General features: G+C 44.3%; 1 protein-coding gene across 3 annotated transcripts in view; it reads left to right on the plus strand.

Annotated features, from left to right (window-relative positions):
• The first annotated feature begins 255 nt into the window (after positions 1-255).
• AP4E1 (adaptor related protein complex 4 subunit epsilon 1) overlaps positions 256-25718 on the plus strand; it is a 32563-nt gene continuing 7100 nt past the window's right edge. The window contains exons 1-14 of one of the 3 annotated variants that reach the window (XM_064389371.1): positions 256-964; positions 13610-13681; positions 14537-14660; positions 16771-16844; positions 18204-18325; positions 19090-19249; positions 19745-19911; positions 20482-20555; positions 22397-22519; positions 22608-22717; positions 22979-23118; positions 24365-24477; positions 24615-24733; positions 25260-25562. In XM_064389371.1, the coding sequence (XP_064245441.1) occupies positions 14543-14660; positions 16771-16844; positions 18204-18325; positions 19090-19249; positions 19745-19911; positions 20482-20555; positions 22397-22519; positions 22608-22717; positions 22979-23118; positions 24365-24477; positions 24615-24733; positions 25260-25562 (1623 nt within the window). In that variant the 5' untranslated portion in view covers positions 256-964; positions 13610-13681; positions 14537-14542. Of the gene's footprint in view, positions 965-13122; positions 13307-13609; positions 13682-14536; positions 14661-16770; positions 16845-18203; positions 18326-19089; positions 19250-19744; positions 19912-20481; positions 20556-22396; positions 22520-22607; positions 22718-22978; positions 23119-24364; positions 24478-24614; positions 24734-25259; positions 25563-25718 lie in introns of those variants that run through there. The other 2 variants (XM_064389370.1, XM_064389372.1) reach the window with 2 other exon arrangements.

Consider the following 25718-nt stretch of genomic DNA (forward strand, 5'->3'; position numbering starts at 1 on the left):
CGCCCGCTGAAATGGTCGAGCCCGGCCCCGCCGGCGGCCCCGGGCACGGGGAGGAGCGGGGGGCGGGCCGGGCCCCGGGCATGCGCGGGCCCCTCGCTCCGGGGCAGCGCCGGGGCCCGGCGGCGGCGGCTCCGGGACGGGCCTGGCGGCACACACGGGCCCTGACGGCACACACCGGCCCTAATGGCACACACCGGCCCTAATGGCACTCACCGGCCCCGGCGGCTCCGGAATGGGCCGCGGCGGCACCCACCGGCCCCGGCGGCACACACGGGCCCTGACGGCACCCACCGGCCCCGGGAGCCGCGCTCACACCCCGGCTGCGTGAGGGAAATGTCGGTCCCGCACAGGGCCTTGTGAATCACCGCCTGCCATCTGCTCAGACCCTCTCCACGGGGCTGAATTGCGCAGCAAAGACGCGGCCGGCAGTGACTCTTCTTACGACAAAGGGGAGGACGTGGAAAGTTTAATTATAGCTCATACCGCTCTTTAAAATTTGGGATTTAAAAAAGAAGTAGCACAAATGATAATAAGCATGTAAGCTATTTCTGAACGTTCTCAGTATTAAAATTCAGCCTTTGTAGACGCAGAACACCATCAAATCCCTAGGGATCGGAGGAAGACATTTTCACCAGTTCGCGGCAGAACAAAGGATTGCAGCGGTAGCTCTTTTCAGAGCTACAGAAGCTGCTTCCAAAATAAATCACTGTGTTCTTTCTTCAGAAAAGAGCTCATCATTCTGTAGTCACAAATGCACACACTCAGGGAGACGAGAATTCTTAAACATTAGAAATGTCAGTTATTGCTGACTGCTAGAAATGGCTAAAAACTCTTATTTGAAGAGATGAAAAGACCAGTGCTTTCACAAGTGAAAAGCAGGAACACAGCCAAACCGATCGTTCCTTTATCAGTGAATATATACACAGTACTATAGCATAAACTGTGAAGAGCACACAAAAAAAAGGTAAGAGAATGATAATTAACCACCAGCACTAAAAATAATTACATTTTTTTTCCCTTAGCAGCCATTGTATACTATAGTCAAGCCTTTGACTATAGTATTGACTATTGACTATTTTTTTTTCCTTAGCAGCCATTGTATACTATAGTCAAGCCTTTGCATGTAATTTAGATAAAATGATGCTCTAGTTTACATCAGATTCACTTCTATAAATCAGTCTTCCACATCCAGAGCGATGATAATAAATTCCAGAAATGTACTGATAGCCCCAAAATTCTCAGCCTTATTACCAGGCTTGGTAATTCTTGGAGCTGAGCTACAGTTAGGAATTATAGATATTTTGGATAAAAATCTTTTAAGCATAGTTGCATGTACTTATTTACACATTGCTTGGTGACCTACAAGGAAAACTATAACAATAAACAGATCCTTCCCTCGTTTTAGAGGCACAGAGGACAAGCAGCTTCCACAAGGAAGCACAGAGTAACCTCCTCCCCTGCCATCTTCAGCAGATGTGTATGTACAGCAGGAACCTCAAAAGTACAGAATAGTGCTGACAAAGAAAAATGAAAAGATCAATTCTTACTTCAATGTGGCTTTATATTCCATCCCAGTCTGGTATTAATTCAACAGTTCATTGCCTGTGTAATGTTCTCAGTGTAATAAAAATGTGGACTTTTCTCTCCAGATACCCTTCCTGATGTTTACTTCCATTCCACTTAAACATTTCTCACAACGCATTGTAAATGTGCATCCATTGCTAAGACTCTACACATTTCTCATTCAGTCAAAAGTACTGAACAATACAAAAGCAGTGAACATTTTAAACTTGCTGAAAGGAAGGTGTCTGTCAAGCAGTGAGACCAGAAAAGGAGTTCTAATTAGAGACAACAGCATGAAGAAGGTGCAGGTCAAAACCGTGCCTGTTGATGTGGTATATCTACATATGGCTTTTTGGGTATAAGATACATTTAATTGTGTTCAAGTGTGTTTATTTTACAGGATATCCTTCTGTTTATGTGATAAATGTGTCTATTTCTGTGAAATCTTTTCTATATTGTTTCCCAGATCCATACGGTTTATTTCCTTAGTGCTAAATGTCTCCTGTTTTGGCAACAGAGATGCCAACATTCTAACACGGAATGATGAGAAGGACAGGGCAGGCGCTGGGGCTGATGGTGGGGAGAGAAGAGCGTTCAAAACCTGCCATCACTAAAGCTTCAGACACAAATCCTTTCCCTGTTCACGGGACTGCCAGCCACGTGCTGCAGCTGTGAGCACAGAGCACACTGGCACTGCCCCCTCTGCTTTGGCACACCGGTCCCCCTGCTCCTTGGTGGTGCCCTGGTGAGCCTGTGTGACATGTGACAGACAATACATAATCTCTGCTAATTATGTAGGTTTAATCCTCACAGAAAAATGACTGGGTAAGGGTGCTGTATTTGTTTCTCATTGCACCTGTTTCATCTGGCATCATTTACCATCTACCACTACACGCTCCTCTGCCCAGTGCAGAGACAACATGCTGAGGAGCACAAGCTCTTCTATTTTGGGTTCTATTTTGGCTCATACACAATCAACCCATTTTCTATTCTGGAACTCTTTATTTCCAGCGATGTGAAATGAGCCAGAAAGAATACCACTTGCCTGTCAGATGCCAAGGAGAACTCAGAGGAATGACAATTAGAATGTTTCTTGATGTGGTGAGAGCAGCTGATATGAAGCGTAGAGAAGTAACTGAAATGCAGTGTTACTTCTGCAGTTGTTTTATAAACACACTTCAAAGTTTTTCCTCTAGCTGGTGAAAAAAGAAGGCAGATGAAAGCAGGAAAAAGGCACAACAAGCCACCTTGCCAAGTTTATGCCTAGATGGTAGACATTCCTTACTTCTGTAGATTTGCTTTCTTTATTTTATCTCATATAATGCAAATGATATACTAAATAACACAGTGCTTAAAGGGAAAAAAGTGTTGGAAGAGTTACTGGTGATCTTTATGCAAGGCATCAGGTGTATTGTTGTGGTGCAGGATTCATTTGGTTTCTTCCGTTTCCCCCTAAAGTTATAATGGTTCGGTCCTAGGGTTCCCCCCCCCACCTCCCCTGGCTACCCCTCCTTTTGAGAGTATCAGTTTTTTGTCTCCACCCCTGTTCCCCTGGTTACCCTCTGTCAATCCCTCCCTGAGTTCCTGTCCATCAGCCACTGTCCCCTTCCCTATTTCCAGAAAGTTCTCCCCTCCTCGGTGGGTGACTGGATCAGGAACAAGGGTCCCTCCCTGTCACATTCCCTATTGGCGAGCCGGCATGTTTGTCACGAGTTTGTTCCGTCCCAAGTTCTCTCTCATTGGTTGAAATGTTCTATGTTCCGTCCCTTTATAATCGGCTGTACCCCTGCCTCGTGGTCCCGACTCGGCTGGCGTTCCCTGGAGACATTAAAGCACTCTGGACTTTGCCCTGATTCGGGTCCCTCTTTTCTCCTTCGCCTTCTTGCTGATCACTGCTGCCTCCTGCTGAGGCGCTGCCCGGACGCCCCCGGCGCATCTGGGCAGTGCCCCCCGGCTGTCAGTTGCTGTGCCACAGCTCGGCCGGTGCAGCCTCCTCCCCCGCCCGGGGGAGTAGAGAAAAAACCTCGGACAGCAACTCGGCAGTTTTGGCGCCCAACGTGGGGCACTGGACAGCCCCGGACCCCGCGGCAGGAGGTTAGTGGCCAGCAGGCAGGTTTTGCCCTTCCTGCATGGTTCATCGGTTGCTCCGTGGACGTCAAGACTACCCTGTCTGTGAGCAGACCTCGTTGTAGAGGCGTGGCTCCGGACCGGGACGGGATCGACAGCTTCTGCACCCCGGAGTCGGTCCCCGGCGAAGTCCCTTCCCTTGGAGTTTTATCCCAGTCGGCGCTGGTCAGAGGGTGAGTACCCCCAGCTCCCCATCTTCGGGTGGTCCCCCTCGCCTAACCCCCCCCCGGTTTCGTCTGGTCGGGTCAGTGGTTTCGTCCCAGACCCGGTGGGGTTAGGGCTGGTGGCTGAGGGTTTTTTTTCTGTTCCTGTTATATTTATTTTTACTCCAAGGGGTGGGTTTTCTGTGTCGGCATGGGTGCTAAACTGTCGACACAGCAGAAAAGAGTTTATCTCCAAGTTATAACTATCCTTGCTGGGAGAAATATTAAGTTAATTAAGAGGGAGTTAAAGCAGTTGATAATGTGGTTGTTTACTCAGTTTCCTCAGATTACCCCTGAAATGGTTCATAGGATAGATTTTTGGAATTCAGTTGGAACAAAATTATCTCAATTGGATTCTGAGGGGGAATCAAAGAGTAAAAAATTAGTTTATTGGAGCTTCCAAATTATTACAGCTTTAAAAGAACAAGGGAAACTGAGGAAACAACTATCCCCTGGTTCATGTTCACCCTGTCCCCAAGTCCTAGATCCTTGTTCCACCTCCTCTGTACCTCAGAATAAGGGAATCCTGAGGGAAACAGCTCACACAGGCACAGTGCCGGGTTCTTGCCATCCCCCGGGTTTTCCTCAGGGTCCTCCAACCCCCCACCTCCGAAGTCCTGGCCAGACTTCGGGGGATTCTTCCCCGAACCCTGTTTCCCCCACCCCGAAGTCCCCGGTTGTCAAACCCAAAGCTGAGTTCTTAGTTCCAGAGGGTGACTACTCTCAGACTCTGTCTCAAAATGGCTCCCATGGAGCTCAAGATGGAGGTGGCCACATGGCTTTTCCCTCCAAAACCCTGTCTTCTTCCCACAATCCTTTTCTTTTTCCCTCCAAGCCTGTTGTCCCCTCCCCTCCCCTACAAAACCCTGCCCACCCCTGTTTCGCTCCACCCTTTGTTCCTCCACCCTCTTCCACGCCCTTTCCTCCTCCCCCTCTCCTAGCCCTGCCCCCAAGTTACCACCCACAGGCGGAGCATGTCCCAGCTCTCGACTCCGCCCAGGCTCCCAGCCCCACCCAGGTTCCCACGCAATGCCCCTCCCTCCCCTGTTCTGGTTCCCACGCCCCACCTCCTGGTTCCCACAACCCGGTTCCCGGGGGGGGGGCAGGGTTGGAGAACCGGAACACAGGGCTTGCACCAGTGATCACTGCAGCCCCTGTCACATACCAGCAGGAGGGACAGGGACCGGTCAAAGCGCAGTGGACCCCATTCCCCCACTCCACCATCAAAGAGCTGTGCAAGGCTCAAAAGGAGTTCTCCCGGGAGAGTGAATATTTCCGGGGACTCCTTCGAGCCTCTTTATTAGAAACTAATGTTGTTCCTGCTGATTTGCGGACACTTTTTTCATGTCTCCTCAACCCCACTGAATTCGGGGTATGGGAAGAGGCATGGAAAAAGGGAATAAGGGACATCCTCCCAGACTTATGGGCAGATACCCAAACAAGCACAATCCGTGGTGGTGAAGCGGTGTGTACCGAGCACCTTATCGGTACCGGAAATTGGGCCGACGGGGCGATCCAAGCAAGGGATATCCCCCGTGCTGTGCTCCGGGAAAGCGCCAAGGTAGCGGAGCGGGCTTTCCTATCATTGAAGACTGCAGTACCATCTCTTACATTTTCTAAAATAATCCAGGGCAGTGAGGAGCCTTTTATAATCTTTGTCGAGCGTCTCCGCAGGGCTATAGAACAGCAAGTCCACAGCGAGAGCGCTCGACCGAGCGTCCTGCTCGAGATGGCTGCCACCAATGCAAACACCGCCTGCAAGGCAGCCATCCTCAGCCTGCCCTTGGACCCGCCTCCCACCATCCAGGCAATGCTAGAGGTTTGCCAGACGAAGGTTCCGGTCATCACTCGGCAGGACACTGACACCAAGCCATCGCCCCGCCGGGTGTCCTTCGCCGAACCAAGGAACTTCTTTGAAGCAATGCCCGCACAGCCACAACGGACTCCTACCCTGCCAAGGCCGCCGCCGCGTGGACAGTGCCACCTCTGTGGCAACACTGAACACTGGATGCCGGACTGCCCACTCCGAACTGAGTTTTATGAGTTCAGGAGGAAGCAGACGGCATCCCAGGAGGGTTTTAAGAAAGATCAAAAAAACTAAGGCAGAAGCGCAGCCCCTCCCTGCGCGATGACAAAAATGGGGCGGGTGACTCAACATCTAAGAAAGGGAATTTGGGGAGGGGATCCCAATTTACCCACCCAACTCTTCAACACAATTTACCGGACTTGACTTCTTGCAAAACACCGATTCTTACATCTCTAACCACCTCCTCTTTGGTTTCGCCCTACAGGTTGCAGTTAGTCGAGTCAGTTAAGATCATGGACTCCCAGTGCCATCTTGCTATGGTCGCACCTCAGGCACCAGGTACCTGCAACCGGATCAAGAGTGAGTGCGTTGTCATTGGCGACACTAAGTGCACACCACCGGAAATCACCATCATTCCGGGTTTATTACCACATGCCATTGATTCATTTGCAGTGGGATTTTTTTGCATACGCCCACCGGTTACATTGCAAAAGGGTCAAATTATAGCCCAGGCCATCCCTGTGGAGTTATTTGAATCATTAAAAAACACAATACCACCTTCAACACATGCTACAACACCAACATTGCGCGTAAACTGGACTCATGCAATTGGAAAGGGGAAACCCCGACTAACGTGTAGTGTGAGCAGGGATGGTCAATTGACCAGAATCAGTGGCATGCTCGACACAGGGGCGGATGTGACGATCATTCCTAGTGAGGAATGGCCGCCACATTGGGAGTTGCAACGCGCGGCTGAACGCGTTCAAGGTGTAGGGGGCATACAATTGGCTAAGCAGTCTAAGAGTGTGGTACAAATTACGGGGCCAAATGGGCAATTGGCTTCTATTCGCCCATTTGTAATGGACTATGCAGAACCCCTGTGGGGGAGAGATGTTTTAGCCCAATGGGGAGCCACAATTGACCTGCCAACGGCTCCTCAGGTTTTTCAGTAGCGGCCACTGAAGAGCGCCCTACCCAAAAATTAACCTGGAAATCAAATTCTCCGATATGGGTAGAGCAGTGGCCGCTCAACAAACAAAAGTTAAAGGCGCTCACGGAGCTCGTACAGGAGCAGCTGGACAAAGGCAACATCGTGGAGTCCAATTCACCATGGAACTCCCCTGTCTTTGTTATTAAAAAACCAAACAAGGACAAATGGCGGCTCCTGCACGACCTTCGCCAAATTAATAATGTTATTGAAGATATGGGCGCTCTCCAACCAGGGATGCCGTCCCCAACCATGCTCCCTCAAAATTGGAAGTTGGCTGTATTGGATATAAAGGACTGTTTCTTTCAAATTCCTCTACACCCTGACGATGCCCCACGCTTTGCCTTCTCGGTTCCCACCATCAACCGAGAAGCCCCAAGGAAGAGGTATCATTGGAAAGTCCTACCACAAGGAATGAAGGCGAGTCCTGTGATCTGCCAGTGGTACGTCTCTTCCTTGCTGTCCCCTGTTCGAGAGGCAGCAAAAGATGCCATCATTCTACATTACATGGATGACATCCTGGTGTGTGCACCTGATGACAGCACACTTACCCACTCGCTTTTCCTGACAATCAATGCATTGACTTCTGCAGGGTTCGAGCTCCAGGAAGAAAAAATTCAAAGGATGCCACCCTGGAAGTATCTTGGCCTGGAGATCACCAAGCGGACCATTGTTCCGCAGAAATTGGCCTTTAACACCAAAATTGAAACCTTGGCTGATGTTCACCAGCTGTGTGGGTCTTTGAATTGGGTAAGACCTTGGCTGGGTATTCCTACGGAAGACCTAGCCCCCCTTTTCAATCTTTTGAAAGGGGGAGAGGAGCTTAGTTCTCCCAGGACCCTTACCCAGGAGGCCGCCACAGCCTTGGAAAAGGTACAAAACATCTTATCGCAGAGACAGGCACATCGGTACAACCCAGACTTGCCGTTCAATTTTATCATACTGGGAAAGCTGCCACACCCGCATGGGTTGATTTTTCAGTGGGAGTCATCCACCAAAACATCTAAGGACCAGGGTTCGAGGGACCCTCTCTTGATTATAGAGTGGGTTTTCCTCAGCCATCATAGGTCCAAGAGGATGACGAGGCCACAAGAGTTGGTAGCTGAGTTGATCCGGAAGGCTCGCCTCCGGATCCGCGAGTTAGCCGGTGTTGACTTTGCATGCATTCATGTTCCAATTAATTTGAACTCGGGCCAGTTAACCAAGGCCATGCTGGAACATCTACTCCTGGAAAATGAAGCTCTCCAATTTGCTCTAGACTCGTTCACTGGGCAAATTTCGATTCACAAACCGGCCCACAAATTGTTTAATTCAGGGATGAATTTCAAACTGTCGTTAAAGACAGTTCAGAGTCGGAAGCCTTTGAAAGCTCTGACAATTTTCACAGACGCGTCCGGAGCATCCCACAAGTCTGTGGTGACTTGGCGGGATCTTCAAACTCGGCGGTGGAAGACAGACATTGAAAAGGTTGAGGGTTCACCTCAAATTGCCGAGTTGGCCGCAGTGGTCAGAGTCTTTGAAAGGTTCTCTCAGCCTTTTAATCTAGTAACTGACTCTGCATATGTCGCCGGTGTCGTTTCCAGAGCGGAGAGTGCAATTCTTCAGGAGGTTTCCAACATGGACCTGTTCAGTTTGCTCTCGAGACTGATAGATCTGGTCTCCCACCGAGAGCAACCCTTCTATGTTATGCATGTGAGGTCACACACCGACCTACCGGGGTTCATCGCGGAGGGCAACCGGCGTGCCGATGCCCTAGCCGCCCCAGTTGAGATGGCCCCACTCCCAGACGCCTTTCAACAGGCGAAACTCAGCCACCAACGATTCCATCAAAATGCTCCTGGCCTGGTCCGTCAATTCCACCTGACGAGGGACCAGGCGAGAGCAATTGTGGCCACATGCCCACAGTGCCAGGCGTTCCAACTGCCCGTAGTGGCTACCGGGGCCAACCCGCGGGGACTCAAAAGTTGCGAGATCTGGCAGACGGATGTTACACACATCCCAGAATTCGGCAAGTTCCAGTGCGTACACGTCTCTGTGGACACCTTTTCTGGGGCCATCTATGCCTCTGCCCACACAGGGGAGAAGACAACAGATGTTAAAAAGCATCTGTTACATGCCTTCTCTGTGCTGGGCATCCCCAAGGAGATAAAAACTGATAACGGGCCAGGATATAAATCCAGGGAATTCCGGAGCTTCCTGCAGGAGTGGGGGGTAAGCCACAAAACCGGCATCCCTTACTCTCCCACAGGACAGGCGATGGTTGAGCGGGCCCACCAGAGCATCAAGCGTACATTAGAACATCAAAAAGGTGCTATGAAGGTGGAGTCCCCTCAGATCCGGCTGGCCAGGGCCTTATTCACCATTAACTTCCTTAACTGTAGTTTTGACTGCCTGAACCCGCCCATCGCAAGACACTTTAATACCTATCAGGACATGCACCTGAGGGCGAAACCCCCTGTGCTGGTGAAAGACCCTGAAACCTGGAAGGTGGAGGGCCCCTTTGACCTGGTTACGTGGGGTCGTGGATACGCCTGCGTGTCCACCCCCACAGGGTTGAGGTGGGTCCCTTCCAAGTGGGTGAAGCCCTACCTTCCAGGAAGAGCCCGTAACATCGGCTCTGCAGCACAGGTGGAGGAGGCAGCTTGGAGACGACGAAGAAAAGAAGTCTGTAGGTCCGGTACCCCCCAGGCTGAACCGCCACCAGCTGAACCCTCTGTATTAACCTATTTCCTTCGTTTGTTTCAGTTGGACCCTTCTTCATCATGATTTCGCTCCTGTTGATGATCCACCCAGCCGACCCCTGGATCGTTCCCCAACCAAAGGCGAATGTCTGGCGAACCTTGGCTCAAGCGATGGGGCAAGACCACCTTTGCCTATCAACAGCTTCTGCAGCAGACCCCCTCTCGACTTGTCTTGTGGGAATTCCATTTGGGTTGGATGATTTTCCCCCTCCCTTACTCCCCCACCTAAAGCACCTGTTTCCGGAGTTCGACCCTGTTGGTTCCATCAATCCCAGTTACTGGTGGGAAAAAATCATGAAACTTCTTAATTATACCACTGATGAGCCCACGGAATTCGAGCTGCTCGGCTCCGCACGCGCCTCCCTCTGCCTCCATTTCCTCCCTCACCAAGGCGCGATCCCAGACCGGGTGGTACACTTTAAGAATGAGAGATATCAAACAAAGAACTGGTGCAATTTCACCACCACCGTTTATGTTCCCAATACCTTTTATTTGAAACCTGCACTCCTCCCTAAAGGCGCGTTCCTAATCTGCGGTAACCGAGCGTGGGCTGTAATTCCCCCTCGCCTGTCCGGAGGGCCCTGCACTTTTGGGCGGTTGACGCTGCTTACCCCCAACTATACTCAAATTCTCAATTGGAAAAGGAAAAATGTCACACAGGATTTGGCCAGAGTTAAGAGAGACACCCACAAAATTGACCCAGAATGTGACACCGAAATTGTTCATTGGTCTAGACCCAGAAATATTGCGGTTTCGGTATTTTTGCCGTGGGTGGCCGCAGCTAAAGCACTAGGGGAATTGGGCAACCTCGAGTGCTGGGTGGTGAAGCAAGCGAATTTGACCTCAACTGCCCTAGCGGACCTCCTGGCTGACGAGGAAACAACGAGGAAAGCAACCCTCCAAAATAGGGCGGCAATCGATTTCCTTTTGTTACTCCACAACCATCACTGTGAGGAGTTCGAGGGGCTCTGCTGCATGAACCTGTCGTCACGAGCCGAGGACGCCAGACACACCATCCGCCAGATGTCCGAGGACGTCGACAACATCCGACAACAGACCTCGGACTGGTTGGGGAACTGGCTATCCAAAATGGGAGTGACAGGCTGGGTGGGCTCCATCATTCGTACCATTTTAGTTATTATCTTCGTTTTGCTCTGTTTAATTTTTGGTTTCTGCATAATCTATAAGTTACTGACCAGAATTTTGTTTACCTCAACCCCCCAAATCAACCATGTTGAGGCTCCTGCTGACCCTGCTCCCATCCCTGAAGAACCTTCCTGTGAAAAGACGCATTAGGAGCAAGCGCCTCAATCCTCCCTATGGTTTTCCGTTACTACGCCAGTTTAAGTAACTGGCGTAGTAGTAGTTTTTTTTTACTACTGGCGTAGTAAAATTTCAGTTTTATTTTTATTTTAAACAAAGAAGAGGGAGATGTTGTGGTGCAGGATTCATTTGGTTTCTTCCGTTTCCCCCTAAAGTTATAATGGTTCGGTCCTAGGGTTCCCCCCCCCACCTCCCCTGGCTACCCCTCCTTTTGAGAGTATCAGTTTTTTGTCTCCACCCCTGTTCCCCTGGTTACCCTCTGTCAATCCCTCCCTGAGTTCCTGTCCATCAGCCACTGTCCCCTTCCCTATTTCCAGAAAGTTCTCCCCTCCTCGGTGGGTGACTGGATCAGGAACAAGGGTCCCTCCCTGTCACATTCCCTATTGGCGAGCCGGCATGTTTGTCACGAGTTTGTTCCGTCCCAAGTTCTCTCTCATTGGTTGAAATGTTCTATGTTCCGTCCCTTTATAATCGGCTGTACCCCTGCCTCGTGGTCCCGACTCGGCTGGCGTTCCCTGGAGACATTAAAGCACTCTGGACTTTGCCCTGATTCGGGTCCCTCTTTTCTCCTTCGCCTTCTTGCTGATCACTGCTGCCTCCTGCTGAGGCGCTGCCCGGACGCCCCCGGCGCATCTGGGCAGTGCCCCCCGGCTGTCAGTTGCTGTGCCACAGCTCGGCTGGTGCAGCCTCCTCCCCCGCCCGGGGGAGTAGAGAAAAAACCTCGGACAGCAACTCGGCAGTGTATCTATAATAATCTGACTGTAAGTCATGTATTTTGCACATGTGTGTGCACTATGAATAGTCCTCTTGATTTCAATGCAATCATCAACAATTAACCCTGCACATGCCTGAGGGTTTGTGCCCTATGAATCATTTTAAACACAGCATTTATTTATACACCACCTAAGGCAAAGAGAAGGATTTAAACCCTAGAACCATGAAAAATAAAATAAAAAACCCTCAAAGCTAGTGCCTTTTGAGCATTTATCCAAGTTCCATCAACTTTACCAGCAGCTTTTCCTATGCTTATTAAATGTACATTTTTGGTCTGCAAAGCTTACGAGTTTTTCATGCTTCTACAATGTAATGTGATATTTTTACATGAGCAGTTCTTAACTGAAATATTCTTAATAAACTCATTTTGTAAAGTGAACTTTAAAAACTACCAGTCCATATCTTTCATCTTCGCTTCACCGAAATGCCCATTTCAATACTTTTAAAAATACTGATCTCAGTTTGTTCCTGTTGGGCTTTTCTCTTTTTTTTCTGATAATAAATCAATTTATAGCTTTGGAATTCAGCATGATTTTCTGTCCAGATGTATGTAGGAGACAGAGGGAATTCCTTTTCATTGGAAACACATAGCTTGGAAGGGATTATTTCAGTTTCTTCTCCACCTTTTCTAGAAAAAAAAAAAACCCAAAACTACCTTTGAACTGAATTACATGCTCCTTAGTGAAAATCTTCCCGAGAGGACAAAATGCTGCCAGGGTTGTGGGAGACACCTCAGATCAGCCCTCTGGAAGCCTCTCAGCCATGACTGACCTCCTGATGTTCCCACCCGCTCTTTAAGAATAATATTTTTCATAATTGGGAGGTTTAGATTGGACATTTGGAAAAAATTCTTCACAGAAAGGGTGATTACTGGATTACTGAATGTCCAGGGAGGTGGTGAAGTCACCGTTCATGGAAGGGTTTAAGGAAAATTAGATGTAGCATGTAGCATTAGATGCCACGGCCGAGTTGGCATGGTGGTGTTTGGCGGACTCAGTGGTCTCTGAGGTCTGAACTGGACCGATTCCGTGGTAAGCTGAGGTCTGAACCGGACCGATTCTGTGATAATTCCACTCTGCCCATTGGAACGCGGCTGCCATGCCTGCTCCGTGGCCCTGGCACCAGGAGCCCGCGGGCAGACCGGCGCTGGGGCCGCCCTCCTCCCGCGGCCGGGCCCGGGCCGCGCTCCCTCAGGGCAGCGCCGCTGCCGAGGCTCCGCGCCCGCCGCACCGCAGCGACCGCCGCGTTCCGAACGCGGGGCTCCAGCTCCACCTCCCGGCGGGGCCCGGGGAGCGGCTCCGCCTCGCCCGGCTCCACCGCCCCTCCCGGCCGGCACCGCCCGCCGCCCGCCCCGGAAGGGGCCGCCCGGGCCCGGCTCTTCCGGGGCGGTGGGTCCGGCATGAGCGACGTGGTGGAGCGGACGCTGAGCGCCCTGCCCGGGCTGCTGGGGCAGCACGACCCCGGCGCCGGCCCGGGCGGTGCCGGCGGCCCCGGCAGGGTATCGGCCTCCTCGCGGCTCGGCAGCCTCATCCGGAGCATCACGGCGCTCACCTCCAAGCACGTACGGGCTGCGGGGCCGGGCTCCTCTCCCTTCCCGCCGCGGGGCTGGGCTGGGGGCCCCGGGCGCGGCCTCTCCCCTCGGCCACCATAAAGCCCCGATAACCTCGCCGTGTTTGTGGGCGGCCGCGTTCTGCTGCTCCGGGGCACGGGCTGGGCGAGCACGGCCGCCGTGCTGGGGGCGAGCGGCCCCGGAGAGCGGTGCACGCTGCCCTGGGGAGAGTGGGGCAGCCTGAGCCACCGTGCCTCCAGCGGTTCTTGCACGTTCTGAAATCTGTGCGAGTTAAAACCAGTTTAATTTTTCTAGGAAGAAGAAAAGTTAATCCAGCAGGAACTCACCAGTTTGAAAGCAACAGTTTCAGCCCCCACCACAACACTTGTAAGTTCTGTTAGTGGCTGCAGGCTGTGGGACAGCAGCACTGAAGGTGAAGGACAGAGTGTTCTCACTCTTTATGGCAGGTGGATGTGCAGGTTATCTGCATTATAGGTATTTAATCATCAGCATTAAAAAGTACCAATACATATGGTTTTGCAGCATGGTTAAAACAGTGAGAACACTGTGATTCTGATGGATGTGAATAAACTGCAAGAATATGACCCTACTGTCATTCTGTAGTTTCTGAAGTAATGCAGACAGCAAAGCTGGGTGATGAGCTGCTTCCATCAAATAACGCTCTTTGCAGGCTGACATTGTTCTTACAATTAGTTTGTGCTTTTTAAGAAGCTGTGCTTTGTTGTGTGCACTACTGTCATATCTGAGTTTCAGGAGATGATGTATTCTGGTTTGAATTAATTAATACATATGTCAGTCCCATGAGTGAAGATTTTTGAAGGGAAAAATGAAATTTTATCTTGCATGTAGTGAGAAACCATCCTAAGTCAGGGTAGTAATTGGTAAAAAATAATTTGTGTTACAGTGTGATCATCGTAATGCTTCAGATAATTAATATATTTTAAGTTGTCATAGTTAATCTACTGTTGATCACATTCATACTAATCAAAATAAGAACTTTTTTTTAGGGGTAGAATAGGGGGAGTTCTGCCTTTTTAGCAGAAATTTAACACTGCAGAAGAAGTTCATGGCAAAGAAAAAATTATGAATACTAAGATTTTAGAGCATGCATGAATTCGCATATTTCTATGAGATAAAGTTCTCTGTTTCAGTACAGCAGGGAAGAAGAGCATAAAACATGTTGGACTTAAAATTTTCAATAAGTTGTTTCTGCTGTTTCAGAGACTGATGAAAGAATGCATGGTGAGACTCATCTATTGTGAAATGCTGGGCTACGAGTCTTCCTTTGGATACATCCACGCAATCAAACTAGCCCAGCAAGGGAATCTTCTGGAGAAGAGAGTTGGTATGTGCATGAAGCTGTAGCCTTTATTATGTTCTCAAATCCCAGTTTTAAAGTTTTTTTTAGGATTTATAATTCATGTCAAATACAAGTTACTTAAAATGTTCCTCTGTTTTCTTGGTCTTGTTTTGTGGTCTGTTACTTTTTGAAATTATCTAAATCCTCACCTTGTGAGGTGCTCTGTGTGAGCTTGCAGCACAGAAGGCAGGGAAATGAATTTATTTTGAATCATCAGTTCTTTCATTGTTTTGAATTGCGACACCAGTAAACAAATAATTTAAGAGAATGTTTGTTAAACACATCAAGCAGAAAATGAATTTCTGTCAGGATCTGGCTTCTTTTCCAAGTACTAGTGCAAGATGGTTCTATCAGACAAATATTTTCTGTTTTGGTGTTTGTAGGATTTTTTTTTTTAATTTTAGAAAGAATTGTAGGGAATGAGGCAAATAGGGAGGCCCTTTCAGCATTGAGCCAGAAGTTCCCAAAGAAATCTTGAAGGCTGGTTCAGGTTTCTTTGAAATTTCATGGGATTGATTTCCTTCCCTGCCAGCATGGCTATAAACATGTTTCCAATAGGTGTAGTTTGAAGTTTCTGTCAGCCTGTGTCATCCAGAGAATTTCCTTGCAGTTGTTGATTCAGCTGCCTAGTGAAGACATTTCTTCTTTGCAGAGAAAATGGTTTAACTCCAAGGAATACCATGTCTGCATGCACAGAAAGAAGGCAATGTCTTGTGGAATATGCTTGTTTGATAGCCTTTGTTTGAATTTCATCTGGATCATCCACTCAAGTATTGGTGTTTCTGAGAGAACCCATTAAAAGTGATGAATTAAGGTTGCCTTTCCTTGAGTAATGAAAGTCACAGTGTATGAAATGAAAGTGTACAGGTGCTCTGGTAGGGATTATGAAATTTTGTCTTCACCAATTTTGTGACTTGTGTAAGTGTTGAGAGCCGCTGTGTCTTGTTATTAATCAGATTGATTAGGGCTCTTTTTGAGAGAAAAGTTTGGTGAAGCAGCACTTTTTTGGTTTTGTTTTTCATGTAGATTGCTTAAAGTTTGCTGGACACAATGTGCCCTTAAGCTTTGATCTGATAAAAGGATGATATCACGAGAGTGTGTGTGTGTGTTTTGGTTTCTTTTTTTGTTGTTTTGCAATGATATGTGATACATGAGTGTAATCATGTCAGTTCTTGGTCAGTATATCAGGGTTTGTATTGAGGAATTGTCAGGTGAGCAGGTCAAGATGAGTGACTCCTTTACCCAGTGTGAACCTCGAGTCAGGAGAGTGAGCTCTCCCTTTGTGTATGTGCTGAGCTGATCGTGGCCATGATCATAAGCAGGTGGATCAATGTGACAGCCAGTACAGTTATTTATTTTCAAGGTGTTAATTTTGATCCCCAAGCCCTATATGAACCAAGAATTCTCTAAAATCTCTCTCTGAAGTACAGTTCTTGCTATAGTTGTAGCACAGTCTCCTACCCCCCACTTAGTCCCTTAGTTTAAAAGCAGAAATGGGCCTTGGAAAAAAAAAAAAAAAGTTGCTGGAAGGTTTATTTTTCTGCATTCTGGAATGGTTTCCTCGTTGTCAGAAAATAACATAGGAGTTCTTGGCACAGGATGGTGGATTTACTTTTGTATATTCCAAGTTGAATATATAATTCCTTTGAAGAGTAATTTTATTATTTAGGAAAAAAAAATAACACCTATAAGGAAGTGTACTCGTGTGGTGTAGTCAAAAAGTAATAAACTTTTCCCTGTGCAGAGAAGATGTTAGTTTTCCAGGAAGTGATTTATAATAGAATGGTGCTTTTGACTGTTCTTTAGCTGTAAAAGTATTGTAATGTCTCTTATTTCTCACAATTTTTGGATTCTTAGGTGTTATTTGTTGAACTTTGCTGCAACTTAAATGTAACTGATTTGCCTGAAAAAAGTGTCTTGATATTTGAAACAGGAGCAACTGTTATCCAGCAGTGTTTTTTTGTAACACAAAGTGTTAACTCAAACAGTTTTTTTGTAACTGTTTGAATTAACACTTTGTGTTACAGTCTTAAAGTTTCTGTCATAATGTTGCATATTGCTTGAAAATAGTAACAAAGTCTGCTTTCTTTCATAGGTTACTTGGCAGTTTCTCTATTTCTACATGAAAATCATGAACTGCTGCTTCTACTTGTGAACACAGTTGTGAAGGTATAGTTCTTTTGTGAAAAAAAAAAAAAAAAAAGAAGAAAGGAAATTTTACAGGCACAGGGGAAGCTGTTTCCATGTGCCAGGAGATGAGCCAGTGGGGAAGAACACCTGATTGAACAGAGAGCTTTGGCTGCAGCTTGGTGGGGGGCTGTGGGGTGAAAAACTTGGACCAATTCTTCCCATTTTGTCACACAACTAATTACATTGATTATCAAAGACAGTCTGAAATGGCTTTGCCTGCCTTTTTAATTTGATCTTGATGTTCTTGCTCTTGAAGCTATATTTTAAAATACTTTCAGAGGAGATATGCCATAAACTTTACTTCATAAATGTACCAGTTATATACATTCTCAACTCCAGGAGGAGCCATGCATGCATATTGCAATCTTAGCTCTGGCTTTTAGCTGTTGGCAAGTATCTGTTGCCTTCTCTGAGCTCATCTGATGACTTTGACAGAAAATAGAAATACATTTTGGAGTACCACTGAAAATCTATTACTGATGTCTCTTACATGCAGCAATTATGACTTTTTATAACTCTTTCTATGCAATGTTTACTTTTTTTACTGCAGTATGCATAAGTCCCAGAAATTACAGATTGAAAGTGATGGTTGTTTTGTTCCTGTGATTGAAAACTTTATCATAATATTTAAAAATATGGCTTGAAATTCACAAAGAATTAAACCAAAAAAAGGACTGAAACTTATCTGGGAGAGATGGACCAAGCAAATTATATCAGCTAGAAATCTCACACATTTAATTTGTTTTGAAAAGTAATTGTAGTCTTCATAAGTTCAACCATTTGTTTTTTTTTTTAGTTTAAGGTTACAGTGAGCCATACCTACTATATTTGTTTGTATGTAGGACAGACTGAGATTGTTAGTTTTGTAGAATGTTACTTGTAATTTCCATTTGCTTCTTAGGAAGTAGGTAATATTTTAGTATACAGATAGGTAATTGGCAGTATTACTGAGCTTGCTCATTTTTAAAAATTCTTTTGGCTAAATCAAAAGCAGTAGAGAGAGTACTATTGAATTCTGTGGGAAGTGACTAATCTCCCTGATCCAGATAGGGACTCGACATATTTTTGCAGTCATTTCAGTAAACAAAAATTGATTGTAGCTCTATGTGTTAATGTTGCACATGTTTAAAATAAGAACGTAGTTCTGTAAGACGAGTGTGAGGAGCTGTCTGTTCCCTCTTCCTGTGCAGAAGAGCCTGATGAGCTCAGTGAGAGCAGGATGCTGGCTGGGGGTGGGCTCTCTAGGGGGGTAGGTCCACCCTGCTTGTGAAAGATTTGGGGGATGTCTGTGCAGAATTTAAAAGTGTAAGGAAAACTTTACTGTGTTTTATGTAACAGGACTTGCAGAGCACTAATCTGGTAGAGGTGTGCATGGCATTAACTGTTGTCAGCCAGATCTTTCCACGGGAGATGATTCCAGCTGTTCTGCCCCTAATAGAGGACAAGCTTCAGCATTCTAAGTAGGTATTCATTACAGAATTTCAGATGGCCTTGTACAGCTGAATAACTTAATTTTGTAGGTAGTTTTTGTATAAACTGGTGTTCTCTCAGTTGTTCTTTTCTAGTCATCACCTTTAGAAATGAATCCTCTTCTTGTGTTATTTCTTGGATTCTTGTCTCACTTATTTACAGCTTGAGTACTGAATAGATAGCAAATTTTTTCATAGTCAATGTGGATAGGTAAATGTAATTGAATTTATTTGCTGGAGTCCTTTTAATCAATATGTGTTTGTTGAGTAAGTGGGGAAAAAGATCCACATCCTTGAACTTCACTGATACTTTTTTCACAAACCTCTAGAGAAATGATAAAGGTGTATCTGTGGATACCCTTGTTTTGTTTGAGTTGTAGTTTACTATATTCCGTAAAGAGGGGAAAATGCTGTAATTATTGATTCAAAAGGGAATTGCAGAATGAATTAATTCAGTAATTAACTTCTAGACATGTATTTTTTGCAGCTGTATATATGACCACAGCAGATGAGTCATGTCCTCATTGTTTATTTTGTAGACATTGTTTTAAATCATCAATCTGACATCTGTCCCTACTAGGCTTTAAAGCTGGCTTTGTCACTTCCTTGCTTAGGTGGTACTTGCAAAGTCATTTGTTACCAAAATGTAAAACACAGGTTCTCATCTCTACAAATCATGATCTGGGGTCTGGCAAGTTTTTTTGTAAAGTCAGGAACTTAGAGTACCCTTGCTTTAAGTGTAAATCTCATTTCAGGGAAATTATCCGAAGAAAAGCTGTTCAAGCTTTATACAAATTCTATCTCATTGCTCCTAATCAAGTTCAGCACATCCATGATAAGTTCCGGAAGGCTTTATGTGACAGGGATGCTGGAGTCATGGCTGCTTCTTTGCATATTTATCTGCAAATGATTAAGGTAGGCAAAGAATTGGAAGCACAACCAAACTTGGGAGATATTTTTATGTTGTTTTTTTTTTTTATTTTGAATACACAGTGTGCTCTACAAAGGTTTTGCAGAAAAAAACTCACTTTTAGTAGTTAGAAAAGTTAATTTATGTAGTCGTGTTGCGTTTGTTTCTGCCAGTCCTCCATTTAGCTGGGCAGATCCACTTCTTCAGGGTCTGAATGCTCAGCATTGCTGGGTCCTTAGCTAGTGGGTCCAAGTCCTACAGTGGGTTAAAGGGAAATTTCCTTGTAAATGTGTTACACCTGCTCCTTTGCAAATGTGTGAGAAAAGAGCATAGGCTTAAAGGGAAGAGCATATGGGTGCTGAGGGTTGAGAGCAGAAGTCTGCTTTAAAGAAATGATGCCATCAGTGTAGGTATTTTGATCTTACTCAAGTTGTGGATTATTTTTAATTTTGAGTTGTTGTATTGAAATATTTGAGTTGAATTTAATTTTCATTATGTAGGAAAACTCATCTGGATACAAGGACTTGACTGGGAGTTTTGTAACCATCCTGAAGCAGGTGGTGGGAGGAAAGCTCTCTGCTGACTTCAACTATCACAGTGTGCCAGCACCATGGTTACAAATTCAGCTTTTAAGAATTTTGGGGCTGTTGGGAAAAGATGATCCAAGGTAACCAGATTTTTCTCTGTAATTAATAATTTGAAGTACAGTAACAGCCTGCACCTCAGAGACTGTAAGAGGCTTTCAGTGTCAAAATTGTTGCGCATTTGTTTTTAACAAGACAGTGAACAGATTAATTTCTGCAAAAGTAATTTCTTAGCTTCTGGATTGTCTAAATAATTGATTGTTGTACAATGTGATTAAAATGTAATTTTACTGGGACTTCTATTACAATGTTACCACTAACACTGAAGATCTGGAGTAAAGCTATTTTAAGAGTGATAACATTTTGTGAGGACCTAATTGTCAGTGATTCTTTTTCTATTGACCTGTTTATTTATGCAAGCAGCAAGGGAAGTGTTTTTAATCTTATAATATGGTAGATGTTTCTTTTGAAACCTTCAAGCATCCTGTTAAATGCCATTTAGGATCACGTTATAGAGCTCTTCTGTGTTATAGTAAATTTGTGGATATGAATAATGTGTTACAGGTTTCAATAATAGCTCTGAACTGTTTGGGAAAAAATAAGACTACATGCTTATTAGTGGTGCAATTAATTGTAAATATTTTCTTAAATAGGACAAGTGAATTGATGTATGATGTTCTAGATGAATCTTTAAGAAGAGCAGAGATTAATCATAATATTACATATGGTGGGTAAGGTTATTTTATGTAATTATCAATATTTGAAAAGATAGAAAATGAGTAGTTGATTATGCTAAAATACTTACACAGTACTTTTGAAAATCTAATTATAGTCTTAACATTACTTGTATTCTCAAGTGTCCAACTAGTAAATAGTAGCACAAGTGATGCATTCCTGTACAGCATCAATTTTTCATCATTGAATTAAAACACATCTATATACAGGGAATTCCGTTTGGCTCAAAAGCCTTTATCCTGTGTTTGCATTGACCCTGCCCTTAAATACACAAAGTCAGCTGCTTCATGAAAGCTTTTATTGGACATTGCTTAAGTTGAAAAAAGCAATAAAAGAAAATCCTGCTGATACATCTCTGTGTGGTAGAAATACTTTGATTTCTCCTCACTGCCCTTAGAAAGGCAATGGTGTGGAAGGGCAGGGTCAGTTCTTTGCAGCTCCTCTGAGCGCAGTTAATAAACATCCCCAGGTCTGAATACCTCCCCAAAATCCCAGTTCTGATGCTCTAGAACCCTACTTTAAAAGCTGTTTCACTACTAAAAAACCTACCACCCCAATTTTTTTATTGTTAAATACAGCCCTGCAGATGTGCCAAAGTCCCTGTGCTAATGGAATGGAAAGAAAGTTGAGACTTTCTTAAAACAACGTGAGGGGTGAAACAAAAAAGGAACGTGGCTCAAAGCTGTAGATGTCTAAGCTACATCATACATATGTTGTAAAGCACTGTGTAAGCCTCACTTCCATAAAAAGGGGAGCTTTGGGGGAAGAATTCTCTTTTAGTAAATAGTAAACGAGGAAGCATCTGTCACATGTTTAGAGTATTCAGCTGATTGTTTCTGTTCTTTTAGGCAAGAACGTACAAGTTATTGGGAGGTGTGTTGACTTTTAGTACAGACTATTTGCACTTGCCAAGAGTTGGACATTAAATTTGTTTTGAGCACTTAAAGGGACAAAATGGGCAGTTCATTATGATTTGTACGAGGACACAATTTACATATGTAGTTTTTGTTACCTATGGCAAGCATTTTATAAAACTGTAGTTGATAATCCCAGACAAAAGAAAAATGTAATTCTGAGTGATTGCTCTTTCTTATAAAAAGTCATTGGTTATGGCATGTTTCTAACAGGCAGTTTTGTTGTGTGCTAGTCTTTCTGACATTTGTGCTAGTCTTTCTGTAATGGCTAAGGAAGAGAGGGGGTTGTCTATTGGACAGTTCAGTTAGTCACTGAATTACAAGAACAACATCATTATTTTAAGCCCTAATTAACTTGGGAGACTAACTTGGTCTGAATCTTTACCCAAATTGTTGCCATAAAAGAGTAATTACTTTTTGTGTACTGTTCAGTTTACTTCTAGATTTTTCTCAAACAACTGTACAAAGCTGCTGGGTTTTTTTCTGGTTTTGTTTCTGTTTTGATTTTTCATTGGTTGTTTTTTTTTTCAAGAATGTTCTTAGGTTGATTTTGGCTGTTAGTAGTAGCTAAGAAATGGTATGAGTTACCAAAAATAATTTGTCTCAAATCCTTTATAGTTGCTTGTTGGCTTTCTGAAGACTGTCCCAGTCCAGTGCCTTGAGCAGCTGTAGGAGACTTCAAGGTTGGAAGAACTTTAAGGACAGAAAGTTGTATGCAGGGGCTAATTAAAACATGTATGTACTAAAGGAGATAGACTTTTACCTGCTTTCCTTATGTCAGATGGTGCTGTCTGGTTAGATTCAGTGGGAGTGGGATAGCACTGCCAGTCCTTGAGGAGCACTGAGCTTGTTTGTTTGTTAAAAATTTTGGATTATAGAAATATTCAATACACATTAATTGTGTCTTCTCCTCCTGCAGCCATCTTGTTTGAATGTGTCCAAACAATTTATACCATTCATCCCAAATCAGAATTACTTGAAAAGGCTGCCAAGTGCATTGGAAAATTTGTTTTGTCACCCAAAATTAATTTGAAATACTTAGGTAAGGATATTTGATTTCATTATGCTGTCATTAATTTAGCCATAGTGGTAGCATTGCCTTACATCACTTGCAATCTCCTACATTCCAGGTTTAAAGGCTCTGACCTATGTTATCCAGCAGGATCCAAACCTGGCACTTCAGCACCAGATGACAATAATTGAATGTCTAGACCATCCAGATCCCATTATTAAAAGGGAGGTCAGTGAATTTCTAAATGTCAAGAATTAAAGTAATTGTTAAGGTGGAAGATAAGTTTTGTAAAATGAGTAGTGTACAAATGTTCTGTTTCCATAATTGTGGGAGAGTAGTTACAAACACCGTTAATGTGACGAGCTGTGTAGAGAAGCAGTGTATTTAATTTAAGAATAGTTGCTCAATTTGGTGTACTAAAGCTGCTGTTTGTCTGCTTCGTTTTTTGAGTGATCAGAACCAATTTTTTTTTTGTGCTTTCTCTTTCAGACTTTAGAGCTCCTCTACAGGATTACAAATGGGCAGAATGTAATTGTCATAGTCCAGAAGATGCTTGACTACTTAAAAGAAAGTCAAGAAGAATATGCTATCATCAGCTTAGCTGGCAAAATAGCAGAACTAGCTGAGAAATATCCTTTTATTTTTGTGAACTAGCTGAGAAATATCCTTTTATTTTTCTGAAACTTTGAAGTCAGAGCTCAGGCACCTGTAGCATTGATACCTATCAAAGCATCTTTCATGATCTTGTGAAGTAGAAAGTGTTAGAGCTGTGCTTCCCATCCTTTCAAATGCAAAGGAAATATGCAAAAGAAAGCACACACAAAACACATACAGTGTTTCTTGGGTTTCACTGAGAGAAACTAATTGCACACAAATTTTGGCTTTGGAGTTTAGCATTAAAACCTTGTTTTTTAAATTCAAACTTTGAAGCCTTATACCACTGCATAGAGAGAGATGTCTCAGTGCTACTTGAAGTGCTGTTCTGTAGTTGTGGGACTGATCTTCCCTGATAGAACTCTTCACTGGTGTATGGATTTTCAGAGCAGCACACTTTGATAAAAACAAAGAAAAGATTTTTTATAAATGCCATAAAAGATGAAAGTAATTATTAGGGATTTGGTTTATGATGGGCATTACTGTTAGACCTGCCACTGCCTGATTTCTGTGTGTGTTTTTGTCTGATATCTGAGTTGTAAACTTTTGATAACAGAGAGCTGCCTTATCATCCTGTTTGTGCAGTGCTGGGCATGGAGCACTGTACTAAAAAAGGTCTGTTTTCTTTCAGAATGCAAAAACAAATGCAATAACTCTGAAATTTCTGTGCTGTTGAAAATTTCCAATCATTAACTGTATTTTCCAGACTTGTCTGAGAGAAGGTAAAAGCCAACTTTCAAAGTTAGCAAAGGTTGATCAAAAGTTAAGTCTATTAAAAAAACAGTGAGGATTTACAAAAAAATGTTTTTGTAAAGTTGATAAATCAACAGCAAAGCACTGCTGAAAAGAACTGTTTTATCATTGATCAAGTGATGCTGGGTAAACAAAGATTATGTGGAAGCCTAACAGAGGACAAGTGTGAGCTTAAAATAGAGTAGGACAAATGTGAACATATTGTTCCTAATGTGTGAGTCCTGCATAAACTCAACTTTTTCAACAGAGTAACTTCAGACTTTACTAACTGATCACCAGTTTTCATGATGTTTACAGGAAACACTTCCTAAAAGATACAGGAATATTTCCTCGAGTTAGCTGGAGCTGGTATTTGCCCATCAGATGTCCAACTTCCTGGGGAGATCATGATGGGCATTCCTCTGGAAATATATTAAAAAAGAAAGAAACAGTTATGCCTTAGCATTTCATTCCTTAACACCTGGCCACATATGCCCCTAACAATGAGTGGTTCATCCAGACAATGAATGCTGTGTTCTCAGTTGGAGGTGATGTTGTGCATTCTGATATCCCAAACAACTTCCTGAGGCTGTTGGCTGAAGGTAACTCCCCACATGCTCTGAAGAATTAGGCATGTTCCTTAATAATCTGGGCTTGTTTTCTTTTCTTAAAATATACTTTGAAATATTTGGTAGGATGTTATTTGTGTTTCACAGAAACTGTGCTGTTTTCCATCTAGGATTTGATGATGAAAAAGAAGATCATCAGCTACGGATGTATGCAGTACAGTCTTATTTGGCATTACTTGAGGAGGAAGATAAATTGTATCCCCAGAAATTCCTACAAGTTATGAGTTGGGTAAGTTAGACACAAGGTCAGAGTTCCATACACAGATTTGAGGAAGCTGTCGCAGGTGATAATGTTTTTAATAAATATTTATTAAATGTTAATTTTCAGTCACTTCCTACTTAAAGTCAAGCTAACATGCTGAAATCTATTTTAGGGACCCCTTTGGTGACTAAGGACTATTAACTTGTGGTTTGTGGAAAAGCTGATTTGCTCCCTTTTAGGCAGGTGGCTGTTGGAATGGCTTAGCAGCCACCTGAATCTCACTGCGTACTGAGAGTCTTTCTGTCTTCATCCAAATTAGCCAGATGTTGTTGTGAAATGTTCTTGTTGGAGTCTGTTAAGGTGAACACAAAGGTCACTTCAACCCTTTGACATATAAAACACAACATGGTAAAGAAATAACTTGGAATATATTTAAATAATAGTTTCTTGAATGTGAGGTGGATTTATTGTGTGTTGTTATTTTAATGCCATATTCCAATTTCAAAACTGAGAGCACCGCTCTAAATGTATTTTGTCTGTTCTTTGTGAATAGGTGTTGGGAGAATATTTCAGTCTTGTTACAGATGTTGATCCAGAAGTTATTTTGACAAAGCTGCACAGCCTGCTGAAGAAGACTTTTGTTACTTCTGAAACTAAAGCATGGATAATGGCTGCAGTCACCAAGATAGCATCACACACTTCCTGCTCAAAAACAGTGGATGAAGTAATCCAAGAACTCAGCAGCTCTCTGGATACATGCCTGAGACAATATGCCTTTGAGTTGAAGCATCTGTGTGAAGACAAAGAACTGATGAAAAGTTTGCTTCCATTTGATGCTAGTTGCAGTGACCTGGTGGTAAGACACATTCCACATTCTTTTTCATGAACCTTTTTGTAGTCCAGGGAGAGGAATATTTTGGTGAAAAGGTGTTTCCAAAATGAAATGTATTTGCAGTTCTCACTGTGTGGAAGTCTGCTTCAAGGGGGTTTTCAGAATCACTTTTTCAGGCAT

This window comes from Passer domesticus, chromosome 14 (assembly GCF_036417665.1).
Source record: "Passer domesticus isolate bPasDom1 chromosome 14, bPasDom1.hap1, whole genome shotgun sequence".
Lineage (NCBI taxonomy): Eukaryota > Metazoa > Chordata > Aves > Passeriformes > Passeridae > Passer > Passer domesticus.